This window comes from Globicephala melas, chromosome 3 (genome assembly GCF_963455315.2).
Source record: "Globicephala melas chromosome 3, mGloMel1.2, whole genome shotgun sequence".
In the NCBI taxonomy this organism is placed as follows: domain Eukaryota; kingdom Metazoa; phylum Chordata; class Mammalia; order Artiodactyla; family Delphinidae; genus Globicephala; species Globicephala melas.
Window position 1 is genome coordinate 127,040,007 of NC_083316.1, and position 16,035 is coordinate 127,056,041.

The 16,035-nt window shown below is 44.5% G+C and overlaps 1 protein-coding gene across 9 annotated transcripts in view; it reads left to right on the forward strand.

The window, feature by feature from the left end:
• The window catches only part of LOC115840788 (ras GTPase-activating protein-binding protein 1), a 354,642-nt gene that overhangs the window by 24,855 nt on the left and 313,752 nt on the right, over positions 1-16,035 (forward strand). For all 9 annotated transcript variants that reach the window (XM_060296501.1, XM_060296500.1, XM_060296502.1 and 6 more), the window contains 2 exons: positions 1,833-1,931; positions 6,230-6,396. In XM_060296501.1, the coding sequence (XP_060152484.1) occupies positions 1,833-1,931; positions 6,230-6,396 (266 nt within the window). The remainder of the gene's footprint in view (positions 1-1,832; positions 1,932-6,229; positions 6,397-16,035) is intronic.

Genomic DNA, 16,035 nt, shown 5'->3' on the forward strand with positions numbered 1-16,035 from the left:
ACTCTTCTTTGCGGTGTGCGGGCTTCTCATTGCGGTGGCTTCTCTTGTTGTGGAGCACAGGCTGTAGGCGCACGGGCTTCAGTAGTTGCAGCACGCAGGCTAAGTTGTTGCGGCACGCAGGCCCTAGAGCATGCAGGCTTCAGTAGTTGTGGCACATGGGCTCTAGGGCAGGCAGGCTTCAGTAGTTGTGGAGCGCAGGCTCTAGAGCACAGGCTCAGTAGGTGTGGCACACGGGCTTAGTTGCTCCGCGGCATGTGGGATCTTCCTGGACCAGGGATTGAACCTGTGTTCCCTGGCAGGTGGATTCTTAACCACTGCATTACCAGGGAAGTCCCTGAAGTGCTTCTTATGAGAGATCTAACTGATTTCTTAGCAGGGGCTCAGAAAAAAAAAAAAAAAAAGCATTTAAGAAATCCTTTTTATCTTAGGAAGACTATAATATAATTGCTTTGAAATCTTTCAAAGAGAAGCCTATTACAGAGAGGAATAGTAGATCTCTTTTTTGCTCTCTGATATTATTCCATCACACTGTTAGAACATTCCCCATATCTCTCTAGAGACCTCTTTAGGGAAATCAGTTTTAAAAGATTGTAAAAGGCAGTTTTAAAGTCATTTTTAAATCTAAAGGCCAAATTCTGAAAGGATGGCAGCTTCTGCCTCCTCTGAGTCCTGCTCCTTTGATACTGTCCATCACTGGGGACTCTTGCCCATTAGTCATCCAGGTGGGTACATACTTACATTGTACCTGCAGTTATCAAGTGCCTTCGTTTTTATTTGCCTTCTTTTTAAAATGCTGTTTTTGCTATTTTTTTCCCCATATGTGCTGATACTCCTGTCGTGTGCCTATCAAAAATATTTTCCAAGTGTTGATTTACAGAATTTTTGAAAAAAGAGAGAAAGGGAAGTAGAGAAAGTGCTCATCTAAAAATCTACCACCTTTCCCTCCAGCTTTATCTGTGTGGAGTGTTTACGTAGTTGTATCATGGTGAATATATAAATTTAAAAAATATTTTTCTCGTTACTATTTTATAAGCAGTTTTCATGTACTACTTAGTTACCCCACTCTTTACTTTTTAAATAGTGCATAATATTCTGTGGTGTATTGGATGTGCAGTAAACTACCTGTTCAGATGTTTGGGAGCATTTAGGTTGTTATCACTTACTGTTAAAAAGCCTTGCTCAACTTTTTTCATATTTTCATCATTTTTTTTCTACTTAGATTGTATTTCTGGGGATGGGATTACCTAGTGAAAGGACTTGATTCTTTTTATGCAGTCTCTAACATTTGAGGGTTTTTTTAATAATAAATTTAGTTTTTTAGTTTTGGCTGCATTGGGTCTTTGTTGCTGTGTGGGCTTTCTCTAGTTGCGGCGAGCAAGGGCTACTCTTCCTTGTGCTGCACGGGCTTCTCATTGCAGTGGCTTCTCTTGCTGCGGAGCAGGGGCTCTAGGTGCACGGGCTTCAGTAGTTGCGGCTTGCGGGCTCTAGAGCGCAGGCTCAGTAGTTGTGGGGCATGGGCTTAGTTGCTCGTGGCATGTGAGATCTTCCCAGACCAGGGATTGAACCCACGTCCGCTGCGTTGGCAGGCGGATTCTTAACCACTGCGCCACCAGGGAAGTCCCAACATTTGAGTTTTTAATGATACTTTGGTGTAGTCTTTCCCCAAAGCAAGTAGGGTTTTCTCAGCGATGGAAAAAAAAAAAGAAAGAAAGAATATAAATGTCCCCAAGTCACCTGTCCCAAACTTAGGAAAGGTTTGACCTGTCTGATGCTGGGGTTGAAATCATGAATCTCTGTATAGCCTTTGATCTGTTTTATTTTCTCTCTTTCAGGATATCCCAGACCCCAAATTCCTCCCCTTGGTGGCATCCTGGCAGACCTACCCTCTGTTCTTTGGCACGGCCATTTTTGCATTTGAAGGCATCGGGATGGTAAGAGTTGCACTGTGATTCTCTGGTGCCCTCAGTGTCCTTGAGGTCTGCTTTAAGGAATGCTGAGGAAATGCTATTAGAAATTATCTTCTGAGTCTTATTGGCCAGTTAATGAACAGCGTTTCAAAGACTCCACTGAAGTTTCCCAGCTCCAGGTTTTGGAAGTAAGTTGTATGTAATTTGAGAATGTTTCCCTTCAAGCCCTCTCTGTTGCACACTCATCTCCTGTGTGTGCAGTAAGCAGCAGTGCCGGGCAATTCTGAACACAGGATCTAGATTCAGACTGACTTGGGGTGAGTCCTGGCTCTGCCAGAGAGTAGCTGTGTGACCTTGTGCAAGGACTCGCCTGCTCAGAGCCTTCATTGTTTGCTTCTGAAAAGTGGGCTTAATGTTTAGTAGTTGTTAGGATTAAATGAGATATGTGTAAAGTGCTTTGTACGGTCTCTGACATACGGTGAGCATAAGTACTTTTTATTTTCATTAATAATACTATTGATTTTATTGTTAAATCAATAAACCTATGAACGAATTCTCTGCCCTGGAACACTGTTGAGCTGTATTTTCCTTGTATAAATGAGTAGCCTTTAATCCTAGCTCAGCTTCCCCATGTTGGTGCTGTGATTCCACCAAATTCTTCTCCTAAAGGGAGGGATCTGTCACTCAGGTGTACCTATTTTGGTTTTTATTTGTGCTTTTCATAATGAATGTCCAGTATTCTCTGAAGAAAGTTATTAGCTCTGCTGACCTAGGGCTTAGGAAATGGGAAGACACTTCTTTCATGGAATATCTTTTTGTCCCCATCTGATTGTCCTGTCACCTTATACACTTTTAAGAAAACCTAGAAGCTGGACATTTTGTGTCACAATTTGAGGAATTGCCCAGGTGGTGTCCATGGAACGTGAGGCTCTAACAACATGGGGGAGGCTTTTCGAGTGATTGTGTGTACATGGTTGTCCTGAGGTTTTGAACCTTTCCCTATGCTTGCTCTTGGGGCTTCTCATTGCCCAAGAAGAATGTCTCATCTTTTTTTTTTTTTTAAATAAATTTATTTATTTATTTTATCTTTGCATGGGGTCTTCGTTGCTGCGCGCGGGCTTTCTCTATTTGCGGCAAGCGGGGGCTACTCTTCATTGCAGTGCGCTGGCTTCTCACTGCGGTGACTCCTCTTGTTGTGGAACATGGGCTCTAGGCGCGTGGGCTTCAGTAGTTGTGGCTCGCGGGCTCTAGAGCGCGGGCTCAGCTGTTCCGTGGCATTTGGGATCTTCCCAGACCAGGGCTCGAACCCATGTCCCCTGCATTGGCAGGCGGATTCTTAACCCCTGCACCACCAGGGAAGCCCCAGAATGGCTCATCTTGATTCACAGACATATATGGTTTCCCTGCTGCTGGGGCAGAGGCCTGAAGGGGCCTGTATTATAGCAGGAGAAAGAGGTCCCGAGCACTCGGGACTGGAAAGAAGAGGCTGAGTGAGTGCGGAAAGATGCCCGGGTTTCTTTAGGAACGTTGTACTGCATTTGTGAATTTCCCCTAACAGCACAGGGCAGAAATTGTTCTTTGCTTCATTTCATTAGCTGAGGCTTGGATACAGAGTGATTCTGTAATCGTCATTATCTGTTACTTCAAGATTTGTCCATGTTTTCTCTTTTTACAATAGAGACACTGCTGTTTTGACTGTTAGTTTGGATCTGAGGGCTGTTGGGCATGACGGGTAAGAGCAGTGGACTCACTGGGATTTCCCGTGCTCTCTCTCTTTCTGCACCATTGACCTGGGCTGGCTGGGCTGGAGGAGATGGGCACCCTGCCCTCTGGCTCCTGAGACTCTCCATAGAAAGAAACCGAAGGAAAGCTTAGAAACTGTTTCTCATTGGCTGTGGATCAACTGAAGCTTGAGCCCCTTGAGCCGGGCAGCGGGTGGTGGGGGGGGGTGGGGGGGGGCAGGGTTGCTGAGGGCCAGTTGGAGATACAGAGCAGTGATACGCCCCAGAGCCCCAGGCCGGCAGCTGGCTCAAAGGGTGTGTCTGGCTCAGACCTGCTCTGCCTCATTTCCCTCAAGGAAAATGAGCATAACGACAAGATCAAAGACAGTTGGGACGGGCGGGGGTGGGGGGTGGTGGGGGTGGGGGTGGGGCAGTTTGATGTTGCCGTGACTCACGTTTTGGGAGTCAGGCCAGCCAGGGGCCGTTGACAGCAGATCATGAAGGTTGTCACAGTCACACTTGCTATTTTCCCTGTCCCTATACGAACCAGCCTTCATTAAGGGCCTTTCCTAACAGTATGGAGGTTTCTCAAAAAACTAAAAATAGGGACTTCCCTGGTAGTCCAGCGGTTATGACTCCTCGCTCCCAATGCGGGTTCGATCCCTGGTCGGGGAACTAACATCCCACATATCGCAACTAAGCCCACACGCCGCAACTACTGAGCTTGCGCACTCTAGAGCTGGTGCGCTGCACCTAGAGAAGCCCACATGCCACAACGAAGACCCAGCACAGCCTAAATAAATAATAAATAAAAATAAATTTATTGAAACAAAAACCTAAAAATAGAGTTGCCATGTGATCCAGCAATTCCAGCAATTCCACTCCTGGGCATCTACCCAGACAAAACTATAATTTGAACACCCCTGTGTTCATAGCAGCACTGTTCACAATAGCCAAGACATGGAAGCAACCTAAATGTCCACGGACAGATGAATGAATAAAGAAGATGTGGCATACACACACACACACACACACACACACACACACAATGGAATATTACTCAGCCATTGAAAAGAATGAAATAATGCCATTTGCAGCAATGTGGATGCAACTAGAGCGTATCAGACTAAATAAAGTAAGAAAGAGAAAGACAAGTATCATCTGATATCACTTATATGTAGAATCTAAAATACGACCCAAACAAACATATCTACAAAACAAGAACAGACTCACAAATAGAGAGAACAGACTTGTGGTTGCCAGGAGGTCGGGGGTAGGGAAGGATTGAGAGCTTGGGGTTAGCAAATGCAAACTATTACATATAGGATGGATAAACAACAAGGTCCTACTGTATAGCACAGGGAACTGTATTCAATAACCTGTGATAAATCATAATGGAGAAGAATATGAAAAAGAATATATATATATGTATGACTGAGTTACTTTGCTGTGCAGCAGAAATTAAACACAACATTATAAGTCAACTATACTTAAATGTTTTAAAAGAAAATTTTCATAATAAAAATTTTAAGTGTTAAAAAAAAAAAGGGGCCTTTCCTTGGCTTTGGCTAATGTTAAAGAAAGTCCTGGGCTTCCCTGGTGGTGCAGTGGTTGGGAGTCCGCCTACCAATTCAGGGGACACGGGTTTGAGCCCTGGTTCGGGAGGATTCCACATGCTGTGGAGCAACTAGGCCCAGGCACCACAGCTACTGAGCCTGCGCTCTAGAGCCCGCGAGCCACAGCTACTGAGCCTGCCTGCCACAGCTACTGCAGCCTATGCACCTGGAGCCCGTGCTCCACAACAGGGGAGGCCACCACAATGAGACGCCCGCATGCCATGGCTGGGGAGAGCCCGTGTGCAGCAGCAAGGACCCAACGCAAGCAAAAATAAAATAAATAAATTTAAAAAAAAAAAAAAGAAAGTTCTCTGCTATGAGGGAGAAGACCGTGAGGATCAGTGGTTTGAAACAGTCTGGAAACGGGGTTTTGTTATACATCTCCACGAGCCTCAACCTCCAGGGTCCTCTCGGTTTCTCTAACTTGGAGATTTCACTTGTCACTGCTAGTGCCCACCCCTTTTGAGGTAAGGAAACAGTTTCTGGGAACTGGAGTGGCAGTTTTCCCTGACCTGCATTTTGCATTCTTGGGACAGGTTAGTAGAGCTGTGATTTCAGGTGAGGTACAGCTGGCTTGGGCCACCACCCGTGTCTCTTCCTTGTTGCGCTGGGTGGGCATGATGCGAGAGGGCCTGCTGGGTGCCATGCCACCTGCATTTGAGGAGCAAACAGCACTCCCAGCCCACAGGGATCTTGTAGCCGGAGGCAAAGAGCCAGGCTGTGCCAGGAGTCCTGGCTTCCGGACCTGCCCGCCCTTACCTCCCGGGACTTCCTGCTTAGACAGCAGGCTCCAGAGCTCCTCCAGCTCGGCAAGCGCAACTAATGAGGAACAGCTTGCATTTGTCTGTCTAGTCAAGGACAGATGTGCTTTGGGGGAAGTTGGGGATAGAGAAGTTACTTTTTTCTGAGAATATTACTTTGTTGTTGTCATTGGCCGTTAATGTTGCTTTATTCTATGCTTTCTCTCCTCTCACTACTCTCCTAGGTTCTGCCCCTTGAAAACAAAATGAAGGATCCCCGGAAGTTCTCGCTCATCCTCTATGTGGGAATGGCTATCATCACTGTCCTCTACATCAGCCTGGGGTGTCTGGGGTACCTGCAATTTGGAGCTACCATCCAAGGGAGCATAACCCTCAACCTGCCCAACTGTTGGTATGTTGGGGAGGATGGAAGCCTGGGAGCACTGCGTTTTTAAAAAAATTAATGAGGGTCAGAATGTGATTTTTTCCTCTTCCCTATCTCTTAAATCAGCCCACTTCACTTTTTTAAAAAAAATTATTTTATTTATTTATTTTTGGCTACGTTGGGTCTTCGTTGCTGCAGGCAGGCTTTCTCTAGGTGTGGCGAGCGGGGGCTACTCTTCATTGCGGTGCGCGGGCTTCTCACTGCAGTGGCTCCTCTTGCTGCAGAGCACGGGCTCTACGCGCATGGGCTTCTGTAGTTGTGGCACGTGGGCTCAGTAGTTGTGGCTCGCGGGCTCCAGAGCACAGGCTCAGTAGTTGTGACGCACGGGCTTAGTTGCTCCACGGGATGTGGGATCTTCGCAGACCAGGGCTTGAACCTGTGTCCCCTGCACTGGCAGGCGGATTCTTAACCACTGTGCCACCAGGGAAGCCCCAGCCCACTTCACTTTAGCTCTCACTTGCCACCAGCCCCTAGCCTAGCACCATCCCTCCTTGGCTGCCCAGTAAGCCTTTTGGCTGGTTTCCCTGCCTGGGTCTGACTCTCTCTCCCCATCTGTTCTCCTCTTGTTACCCATGTGAGCCATCTAACCCTTAGTGCAGTCATGCACTTGCCCATTGAGAAGGCTCAAAGGCTTCCTTTAGTTCTTATGATAAACAGGAAACCTTCAGGTACAGTCAGGGCCACTCAGGCTCTAGCCCCACCCCTACCTTATTCCTTCTCAGTGAGGAGGACTCAGCCTGGGCGTCACTTTGTTTGAGAAACTTCTCTGATGTCTCAGCCGCAGCAACTTCAAGTCTAGGTCAGTGGCCCTCCTCTCTGCTGCCCTGGAGTCCCGTGAGGATCCTGTCCTAATTCTTCTCCCATTGTGTTGTAGTTGTCTGTTTACCTGTACTGTGATCTCCCTACATTGTAAGCTCTGAGGGCAGCAACTGTCCAGTTCGTCATTTTACTCCAAGCCCCTGGCACAGTGCCTGGCGTACGATCAAAACCCAGTGAAAAGTTTTTGAATGAAAAGGAGGACTAAGCGCTGAGACTGTGAGGCATTTATAAATGAGGAGAGGTTACCAGGAAGCCAGTGGGGCCCAGAGGATAGAGGTGATCTGCCGTGTCCCAGCTCTACGGCCTTGGACAGATCACAGCTTCTCACTGCCTCAGTTCCCCTTTCTGGGAAATAAGAACAGTCATTTCTGCCAGGATTGTCAGGAAGAGCAAAAGACGTGTGTGAGCTTTCTAATACTGAACTGGCGCTATGGGGAAGTAGGATGCTGCAAGAGCTTTATGCTTTGCGTGAGTCATCCCGATGGAAATGGACGCTGCATGGATTGGCTGATCCCTTGACTGACGCTGCCATTTCTCCCCGGAGATCTGAGCCCAGAATGGTCAAGCATCCAGTCCATTGACCTTGAACCGTTCTAAATAGACGGAGAAAGAGGAGGGCAAACCTGCCTGGTTCCCAGCTTCTGCTGTGCCTGTCCCATGGCTGTCACCTGCTCCACGTGCAGGTGCAGATGGAGCCTCTCACCGTGGGCCTGGGATGCTTGGGAACCCTTCTGTATCTCATTTTCCCTAAGTCATGGTTGCTGTATTGTAGAGAAGCACTGAGACACACTGAAATGCTTCCTAAAAAGGTAGATGTCACAGGGTGTGTCTTCAGCAGCAGTTCTGTTCGGAAGATTACAGTTTCATTGCAGAGAGCAGCCGTGAGCAGATTCTGAGAAGCTTGTCGAATGCCCTAGGGATCAGAATAACCTTTCAGGCCAGTCTGGTTTTAGAACTCTGATCAGTGAGGCATGGTACAAGGACAGATTGAGAAAATCGAGAAAAACGTCTTTTCAGGAGTATCAGCGTTTCGCACAGGACACCCTAATCAGCAGGGCTTTGGGGACTAGGTTTGTTGTATGGCCAACCAAGTGGTAGCCCTGAAATGGGCTTTTGTTTTCTGAAAGTCTTTCTCTTTCCCTCTGATGCCTGCTTTTAAATTTCCAAATGTTCCTGCCCTTTCAAGAGAGAAGAGTCGGGTGGTAGCTCGCATAAGTGAAGATAAGTGGATCAGGGGCCGCAGAAGCAGCCCACATAATCTGAAGCCATAGCTGAGCATCTGTCTTCTTTCCTCTGATGTTTCAAACCCAGCTACCCTGATCTTTCTGCCTCCATTCGGGTGTGATTTATTTGGCCATCCCAGCAGGTGACTATCCTGATTCTAGACTTGCCAGCACTCCAGAAGGCTTCGGTGCTGCACTGAGTTTAATTATAGAGCCACTAGCTGGTTTTTTCCCCAAGGATTTTTATCATCTCTTCTTGGAACAAGTAAGACATTTTGTCAATCTCAGTTTCTTCCAGGATGTTCTGCTCATAGCATTAGAACATCTTCTAGGTATTAATTTCGACCACAGAGGAATTCAGTATGCGTCATGCACAATATAATCACCACTTTTAAATAGATTTCCAAGGCAGGGAGGTCTGTGTTTCTCACTTCATAATGCATGAGGGTCTTATGTGAAGTGGAGCTTTGCTTAGGGGCAGTGTCCTTCCCTTTAATGATCAAGTCAGATCTGTGAATACTTACTGATGATACCTTTTTACTCCTCTGCACAGTCCTAGGCCTGGGATAAGATAGACATGTCCCATGGTGAGTCAGCAGTCTCCCTGAGAAGCTACACATGAAGCAGTAGTAGGATAGTAACCCTAGTGGAATGCAGAGATGGATTTTGCTCCTGCCTCTTGCCCTGTGTGGTCACTGTCCGATTCTAGGGAGCACTGAATTAAATGGGAAGGATATAAATAGGCTTGTTGGAGTTATATTGCATTTTTTTATAACATCTTTATTGGAGTATAATTGCTTTACAATGGTGTGTTAGTTTCTGCTTTATAACAAAGTGAATCAGTTATACATATACATATGTTCCCATATGTCTTCCCTCTTGCGTCTCCCTCCCTCCCTATCCCACCCCTCTAAGTGGTCACAAAGCATCGAGCTGATCTCCCTGTGCTATGCGGCTGCTTCCCACTAGCTATCTATTTTACGTTTGGTAGTGTATACATGTCCATGCCACTCTCTCACTTTGTCACAGCTTACCCTTCCCCCTCCCCATATCCTCAAGTCCATTCTCTAGTAGATCTGTGTCTTTACTCCCGTCTTGCCCCTAGGTTCTTCCTGACCTTTTTTTTTCCTTTTTTCTTAGATTCCATATATATGTGTTGGCATATGGTATTTGTTTTTCTCTTTCTAACTTACTTCACTCTGTAAGACAGACTCTAGGTCCATCCACCTGACTACAAATAACTCAATTTTATTTCTTTTTATGGCTGAGTAATATTCCATTGTATATATGGGCCACATCTTCTTTATCCATTCATCTGTTGATGGACACTTAGGTTGCTTCCATGTCCTGGCTATTGTAAATAGAGCTGCAATGAACATTTTGGTACATGACCCTTTTTGAATTATGGTTTTCTCAGGGTATATGCCCAGTAGTGGGATTACTGGGTCATATGATAGTTCTATTTTTAGTTTTTTAACAGACCTCCATACTGTTCTCCATATTAGTTGTATCAATTTACATTCCCACCAACAGTGCAAGAGGGTTCCCTTTTCTCCACACCCTCTCCAGCATTTATTGTTTGTAGATTTTTTGATGATGGCCATTCTGACTGGTGTGAGATGATATCTCATTGTAGTTTTGATTTGCATTTCTCTAATGATTAATGATGTTGAGCATTCTTTCATATGTTGTTGGCAAATCTATATATCTTCTTTGGAGAAATGTCTATTTAGGTCTTCAGCTCATTTTTGGATTGGGTTGTTTGTTTTTTTGATATTGAGCTGCATGAGCTGCTTGTAAAGTTTGGCTTTGTCAGTTGCTTCATTTGCAAATATTTTCTCCCATTCTGAGGGTTGTCTTTTGGTCTTGTTTATGGTTTCCTTTGCTGTGTAAAAGCTTTTAAGTTTCATTAGGTCCCATTTGTTTATTTTTGTTTTTATTTCCATTTCTCTAGCAGGTGGGTCAAAAAGGATCTTACTATGAGTTATGTCATAGAGTGTTCTGCCTATGTTTTCCTCTAAGAGTTTGATAGTGTCTGGCCTTACATTTAGGTCTTCAATCCATTTTGAGTTTATTTTTCTGTATTGTGTTAGGGAGTGTTCTAATTTCATACTTTTAAATGTACCTGTCCAGTTTTACCAGCACCACTTATTGAAGAGGCTGTCTTTTCTCCACTGTATATTCTTGCCTCCTTTATCAAAGATAAGGTGACCATATGTGTGTGGGTTTATCTCTGGGCTTTCTCTCCTGTCCCTTTTTTTTTTTTTTTTTTTTGCGGTACGCGGGCCTCTCACTGTTGTGGCCTCTCCCGTTGCGGAGCACAGGCTCCGGACACGCAGGCTCAGTGGCCATGGCTCACGGGCCCAGCCGCTCCGCGGCATGTGGGATCTTCCCGGACCAGGGCACGAACCCGTGTCCCCTGCATCGGCAGGCAGACTCTCAACCACTGCACCACCAGGGAAGCCCTAGTCGTTTCCCTACAAATTGTGAAAGTTTTTGTTCTAGTTCTGTGAAAAATGCCAGTGGTAGTTTGATAGGGATTGCATTGAATCTGTAGATTGCTTTGGGTAGTAGAGTCATTTTCACAATGTTGATTCTTCCAATCCAAGAACATGGTATATCTCTCCATCTATTTGTATCATCTTTAATTTCTTTCATCAGTGTCTTATAATATTCTGCATACAGGTCTTTTATCTCCTTAGGTAGGTTTATTCCTAGATATTTTATTCTTTTTCTTGCAGTGGTAAATGGGAGTGTTTTCTTAATTTCACTTTCAGATTTTTCATCATTAGTGTATAGGAATGCTAGAGATTTCTGTGCATTAATTTTGTATCCTGCTACTTTACCAAATTCATTGATTAGCTCTAGTAGTTTTCTGGTAGCATCTTTAGGATTCTCTATGTATAGTATCATGTCATCTGCATGATACTACATCTTTACTTTTTCTTTTCCGATTTGGATTCCTTTTATTTCTTTTTCTTCTCTGATTGCTGTGACTAAAACTTCCAAAACTATGTTGAATAATAGTGGGGAGAGTGGGCAACCTTGTCTTGTTCCTGATCTTAGTGGAAATGGTTTCTGTTTTTCACCATTGAGGACAATGTTGGCTATGGGTTTGTCATATATGGCCTTTATTATGTTGAGGAAAGTTCCCTCTATCCTTACTTTCTGCAGGGTTTTTATCATAGATGGGTGTTGAATTTGTCAAAAGCTTTCTCTGCATCGATTGAGATGATCGTATGGTTTTTCTCCTTCAATTTGTTAATATGGTGTATCACATTGATTGATTTGCATATATTGAAGAAACCTTGTATTCCTGGGATAAACCCCACTTGACCATGGTGTATGATCCTCTTAATGTGCTGTTGGATTCTGTTTGCTAGTATTTTGTTGAGGATTTTTGCATCTATGTTTATCAGTGATATTGGCCTGTAGTTTTCCTTCTTTGTGACATCTTTGTCTGGTTTTGGTATCAGGGTGATGGTGGCCTCGTAGAATGAGTTTGGGAGTATTCCTCCCTCTGCTATATTTTGGAAGAGTTTGAGAAGGATAGGTGTTAGCTCTTCTCTAAATGTTTGATAGAATTCGCCTGTGAAGCCATCTGGTCCTAGGCTTTTGTTTGTTGGAAGATTTTTAATCACAGTTTCAATTTCAGTGCTTGTGATTGGTCTGTTCATATTTTCTGTTTCTTCCTGATTCAGTCTTGGCAGGTTGTGCATTTCTAAGAGTTTGTCCATTTCTTCCAGGTTGTCCATTTTATTGGCATAGAGTTGCTTGTAGTAATCTCTCATGATCCTTTGTATTTCTGCAGTGTCAGTTGTTACTTCTCCTTTTTCATTTCTAATTCTGTTGATTTGAGTCTTCTCCCTTTTTTTCTTGATGAGTCTGGCTAATGGTTTATCAATTTTGTTTATCTTCTCAAAGAACCAGCTTTTACTTTTATTGATCTTTGCTATCATTTCCTTCATTTCTTTTTCATTTATTTCTGATCTGATCTTTATGATTTCTTTCCTTCTGCTAACTTTGGGGTTTTTTTGTTCTTCTTTCTCTGATTGCTTTAGGTGTAAGGTTAGGTTGTTTATTTGAGATGTTTCCTGTCTCTTAAGGTAGGATTGTATTTTTATAAACTTCCCTCTTAGAACTGCTTTTGCTGCATCCCATAGGTTTTGGGTCACTGTGTTTTCATTGTCATTTGTTTCTAGGTATTTTTTGATTTCCTCTTTGATTTCTTTAGTGATCTCTTGGTTATTAAGTAGTGTATTGTTTAGCCTCCATGTGCTTGTATTTTTTTACAGGTTTTTTCCTGTAATTGATATCTAGTCTCAATGCATTGTGGTCAGAAAAGATACTTGATACAGTTTCATTTTTCTTAAATTTACCGAGGCTTGATTTGTGACCCAGGATATGATCTGTCCTGGAGAATGTTCTGTGTTCTCTTGAGAAGAATGTGTATTCTGTTGTTTTTGGATGGAATATCCTATAAATATCAATTAAGTCCTTCTTCTTTAATGTATCATTTAAAGCTTGTGTTTCCTTATTTTCATTTTGGATGATCTGTCCATTGGTGAAAGTGGGGTGTTAAAGTCCCCTACTATGATTGTGTCACTGTCGATTTTCCCTTTTGTGGCTGTCAGTATTTGCCTTATGTATTGAGGTGCTCCTATGTAGGGTGCATAAATATTTACAATTGTTATATCTTCTTCTTGGATCAATCCCTTGATCATGATGTAGTGTCCTTGGTCTCTTGTAATAGTCTTTACTTTAAAGTCTATTTTGTCTGATACGAGAATTGCTACTCCAGCTCTCTTTTGATTTCCATTTGCATGGAATATCTTTTTCCATCCCCTCACTTTCAGTCTGTGTGTGTCCCTAGGCCTGAAGTGGGTCTCTTGTAGACAGCATATATACGGGTCTTGTTTTTGTATCCATTCAGCCAGTCTGTGTCTTTTGGTGGGAGCATTTAATCCATTTACATTTAAGGTAATTATCGATATGTATGTTCCTTTTCCCATTTTCTTAATAGTTTTGGGTTTGTTATTGTAGGTCTTTTCCTTCTCTTGTGTTTCTTGCCTAGAGAAGTTCCTTTAGCATTTGTTGTAAAGCTGGTTTGGTGGTGCTGAACTCTCTCAGCTTTGGCTTGTCTGTAAAGGTTTTAATTTCTCCATCAAATCTGAATGAGATCCTTGCTGGGTAGAGTAATCTTGGTTGTAGGTTTTTCTCTGTCATCACTTTAAATATGTCCTGCCAGTCCCTTCTGGCTTGCAGAGTTTCTGCTGAAAAATCAGCTGTTAACCTTATGGGGATTCCCTTGTGTGTTATTTGTTGTTTTTCCCTTGCTGCTTTTAATATTTGTTCTTTATATTTAATTTTTGATAGTTTGATTAATATGTGTCTTGGCGTGTTTCTCCTTGGGTTTATCCTGTACGGGACCCTCTGTGCTTCCTGGACTTGATTAACTATTTCCTTTCCCATATTAGGGAAGTTTTCAACTATAATCTCTTCAAATATTTTCTCAGTCCCTTTCTTTTTCTCTTCTTCTTCTGGGACCCCTATAATTCGAATGTTGGTGCATTTAATGTTGTCCCAGATGTCTCTGAGAGTGTCCTCAGTTCTTTTCATTCTTTTTTCTTTATTCTGCTCTGCAGTAGTTATTTCCACTATTTATATCTTCTAGAGAATTTTTATTTCATTTATGGTGTTGTTCATCATTGTTTGCTCTTTAGTTCTTCTAGTTCCTTGTTAAACGTTTCTTTTATTTTGTCTATTCTGTTTCCAAGATTTTGCATCATCTTTACTATCATTATTCTGAATTCTTTTTCAGGTAGACTGCCTATTTCCTCTTCATTTGTTAGGTCCGGTGTGTTTTTACCTTACTCCTTTATCTGCTATGTGTTTTTCTGTCTTCTCATTTTGCTTATCTTACTGTGTTTGGGGTCTCCTTTTCACAGGCTGCAGGTTCATAGTTCCCATTGTTTTTGGTGTCTGTCCCCAGTGGCTAAGGTTGGTTCAGTGGGTTGTGTGGGCTTCCTTGTGGAGGGGACTAGTGCCTGTGTTCTGGAGGATGAGGCTAGATCTTATCTTTCTGATGGGCAGGTCCACGTCTGGTGGTGTGTTTTGGGGTGTCTGTGGGCTTATTATGATTTTAGGCAGCCTCTCTGCTAATGGATGGGGTTGTGTTCCTCTCTTGCTAGTTGTTTGGCATAGGGTGTCCAGCACTGTAGCTTGCTGGTCGTTGAGTGAAGCTGGGTCTTGGCGTTGAGATGGAGATCTCTGGGAGATTTTTGCCGTTGATATTACGTGGAGCTGGGAGGTCTCTTGTGGACCAGTGTCCTGAAGTTGGCTCTCCCATCTTAGAGGCAGAGACAGCACTGACTCCTGGCTGGAGCACCAAGAGCCTTTCATCCACACGGCTCAGAATAAAAGGGAGAAAAAATAGAAAGAAAGATAGAAGATAAAATAAAATAAAGTTATTAAAATAAAAAATTATTAAGAAAAAAAATTTAAAAAGTAAGGAAAAACAAAAAATCAGACGGATAGAACCCTAGGACAAATGGTAAAAGCAAAGCTATACAGACAAAACCACACACAGAAGCATACACATACACACTCACAGAATAAGGAAAAGGTGAAAAAGTAATAAATCTCGCTCTCAAAGTCCACCTCCTCAGTTTGGGATGATTTGTTGTCTATTCATGTATTCCACAGATGCAGGGTACATCAGGTTGATTGTGGAGATTTAATCCGCTTCTCCTGAGGCTACTGGGAGAGATTTCCCTTTCTCTTCTTTGTTCTCACAGCTCCCGGGGTTCAGCTTTGGATTTGGCCCCGCCTCTGCGTGTAGGTCGCCTGCGCATGTCTGTTCTTCGCTCAGACAGGACGGGGTTAAAGGAGCCGCTGCTTTGGGGGCTGTGGCTCACTCAGGCCGGGGGGAGGGAGGGGTACTGATGCGGGGCGATCCTGCGACGGCAGAGGCCGGCGTGACGTTGCAGAAGCCTGAGGTGCGCCGTGTGTTCTCCCGGGGAAGTTGTCCCTGGATCACGGGACCCTGGCAGTGGTGGGCTGCACAGGCTCCCGGGAGGGTAGGTGTGAACAGTGACCTGTGCTCGCACACAGGCTTCTTGGTGGCGGCAGCAGCACCCTTAGCGTCTCATGCCCGTCTCTAGGGTCCGCGCTGATAGCCGCGGCTCGCGCCCTTCTCTGGAGCTCCTTTAAGCGGCGCTCTTAACCCGCTCTCCTCCCGCACCAGGAAACAGAGAGGGAAGAAAAAGTCTCTTGCGTGTTAGGCAGGTCCAGACTTTTCCCTGGACTCCCTCCCGGCTAGCTGTGGTGCACTAACCCCTTCAGGCTGTGTTCTCCCCGCCAGTCCTCTCCCTGCGATCTGACTGAAGCCGAGCCTCAGCTCCCAGCCCCGCCCGCCCCAGCGGGTGAGCAGACAAGCCTCTCGGGCTGGTGAGTGCTGGTCCGCACCGATGCTCTGTGCAGGAATCTCTCAGCTTTGCCCTCCGCACCCCTGTGGCTGCGCTCTCCTCCGTCTCTCCGAAGCTTCCCCGCCCCCCGCCCCGCC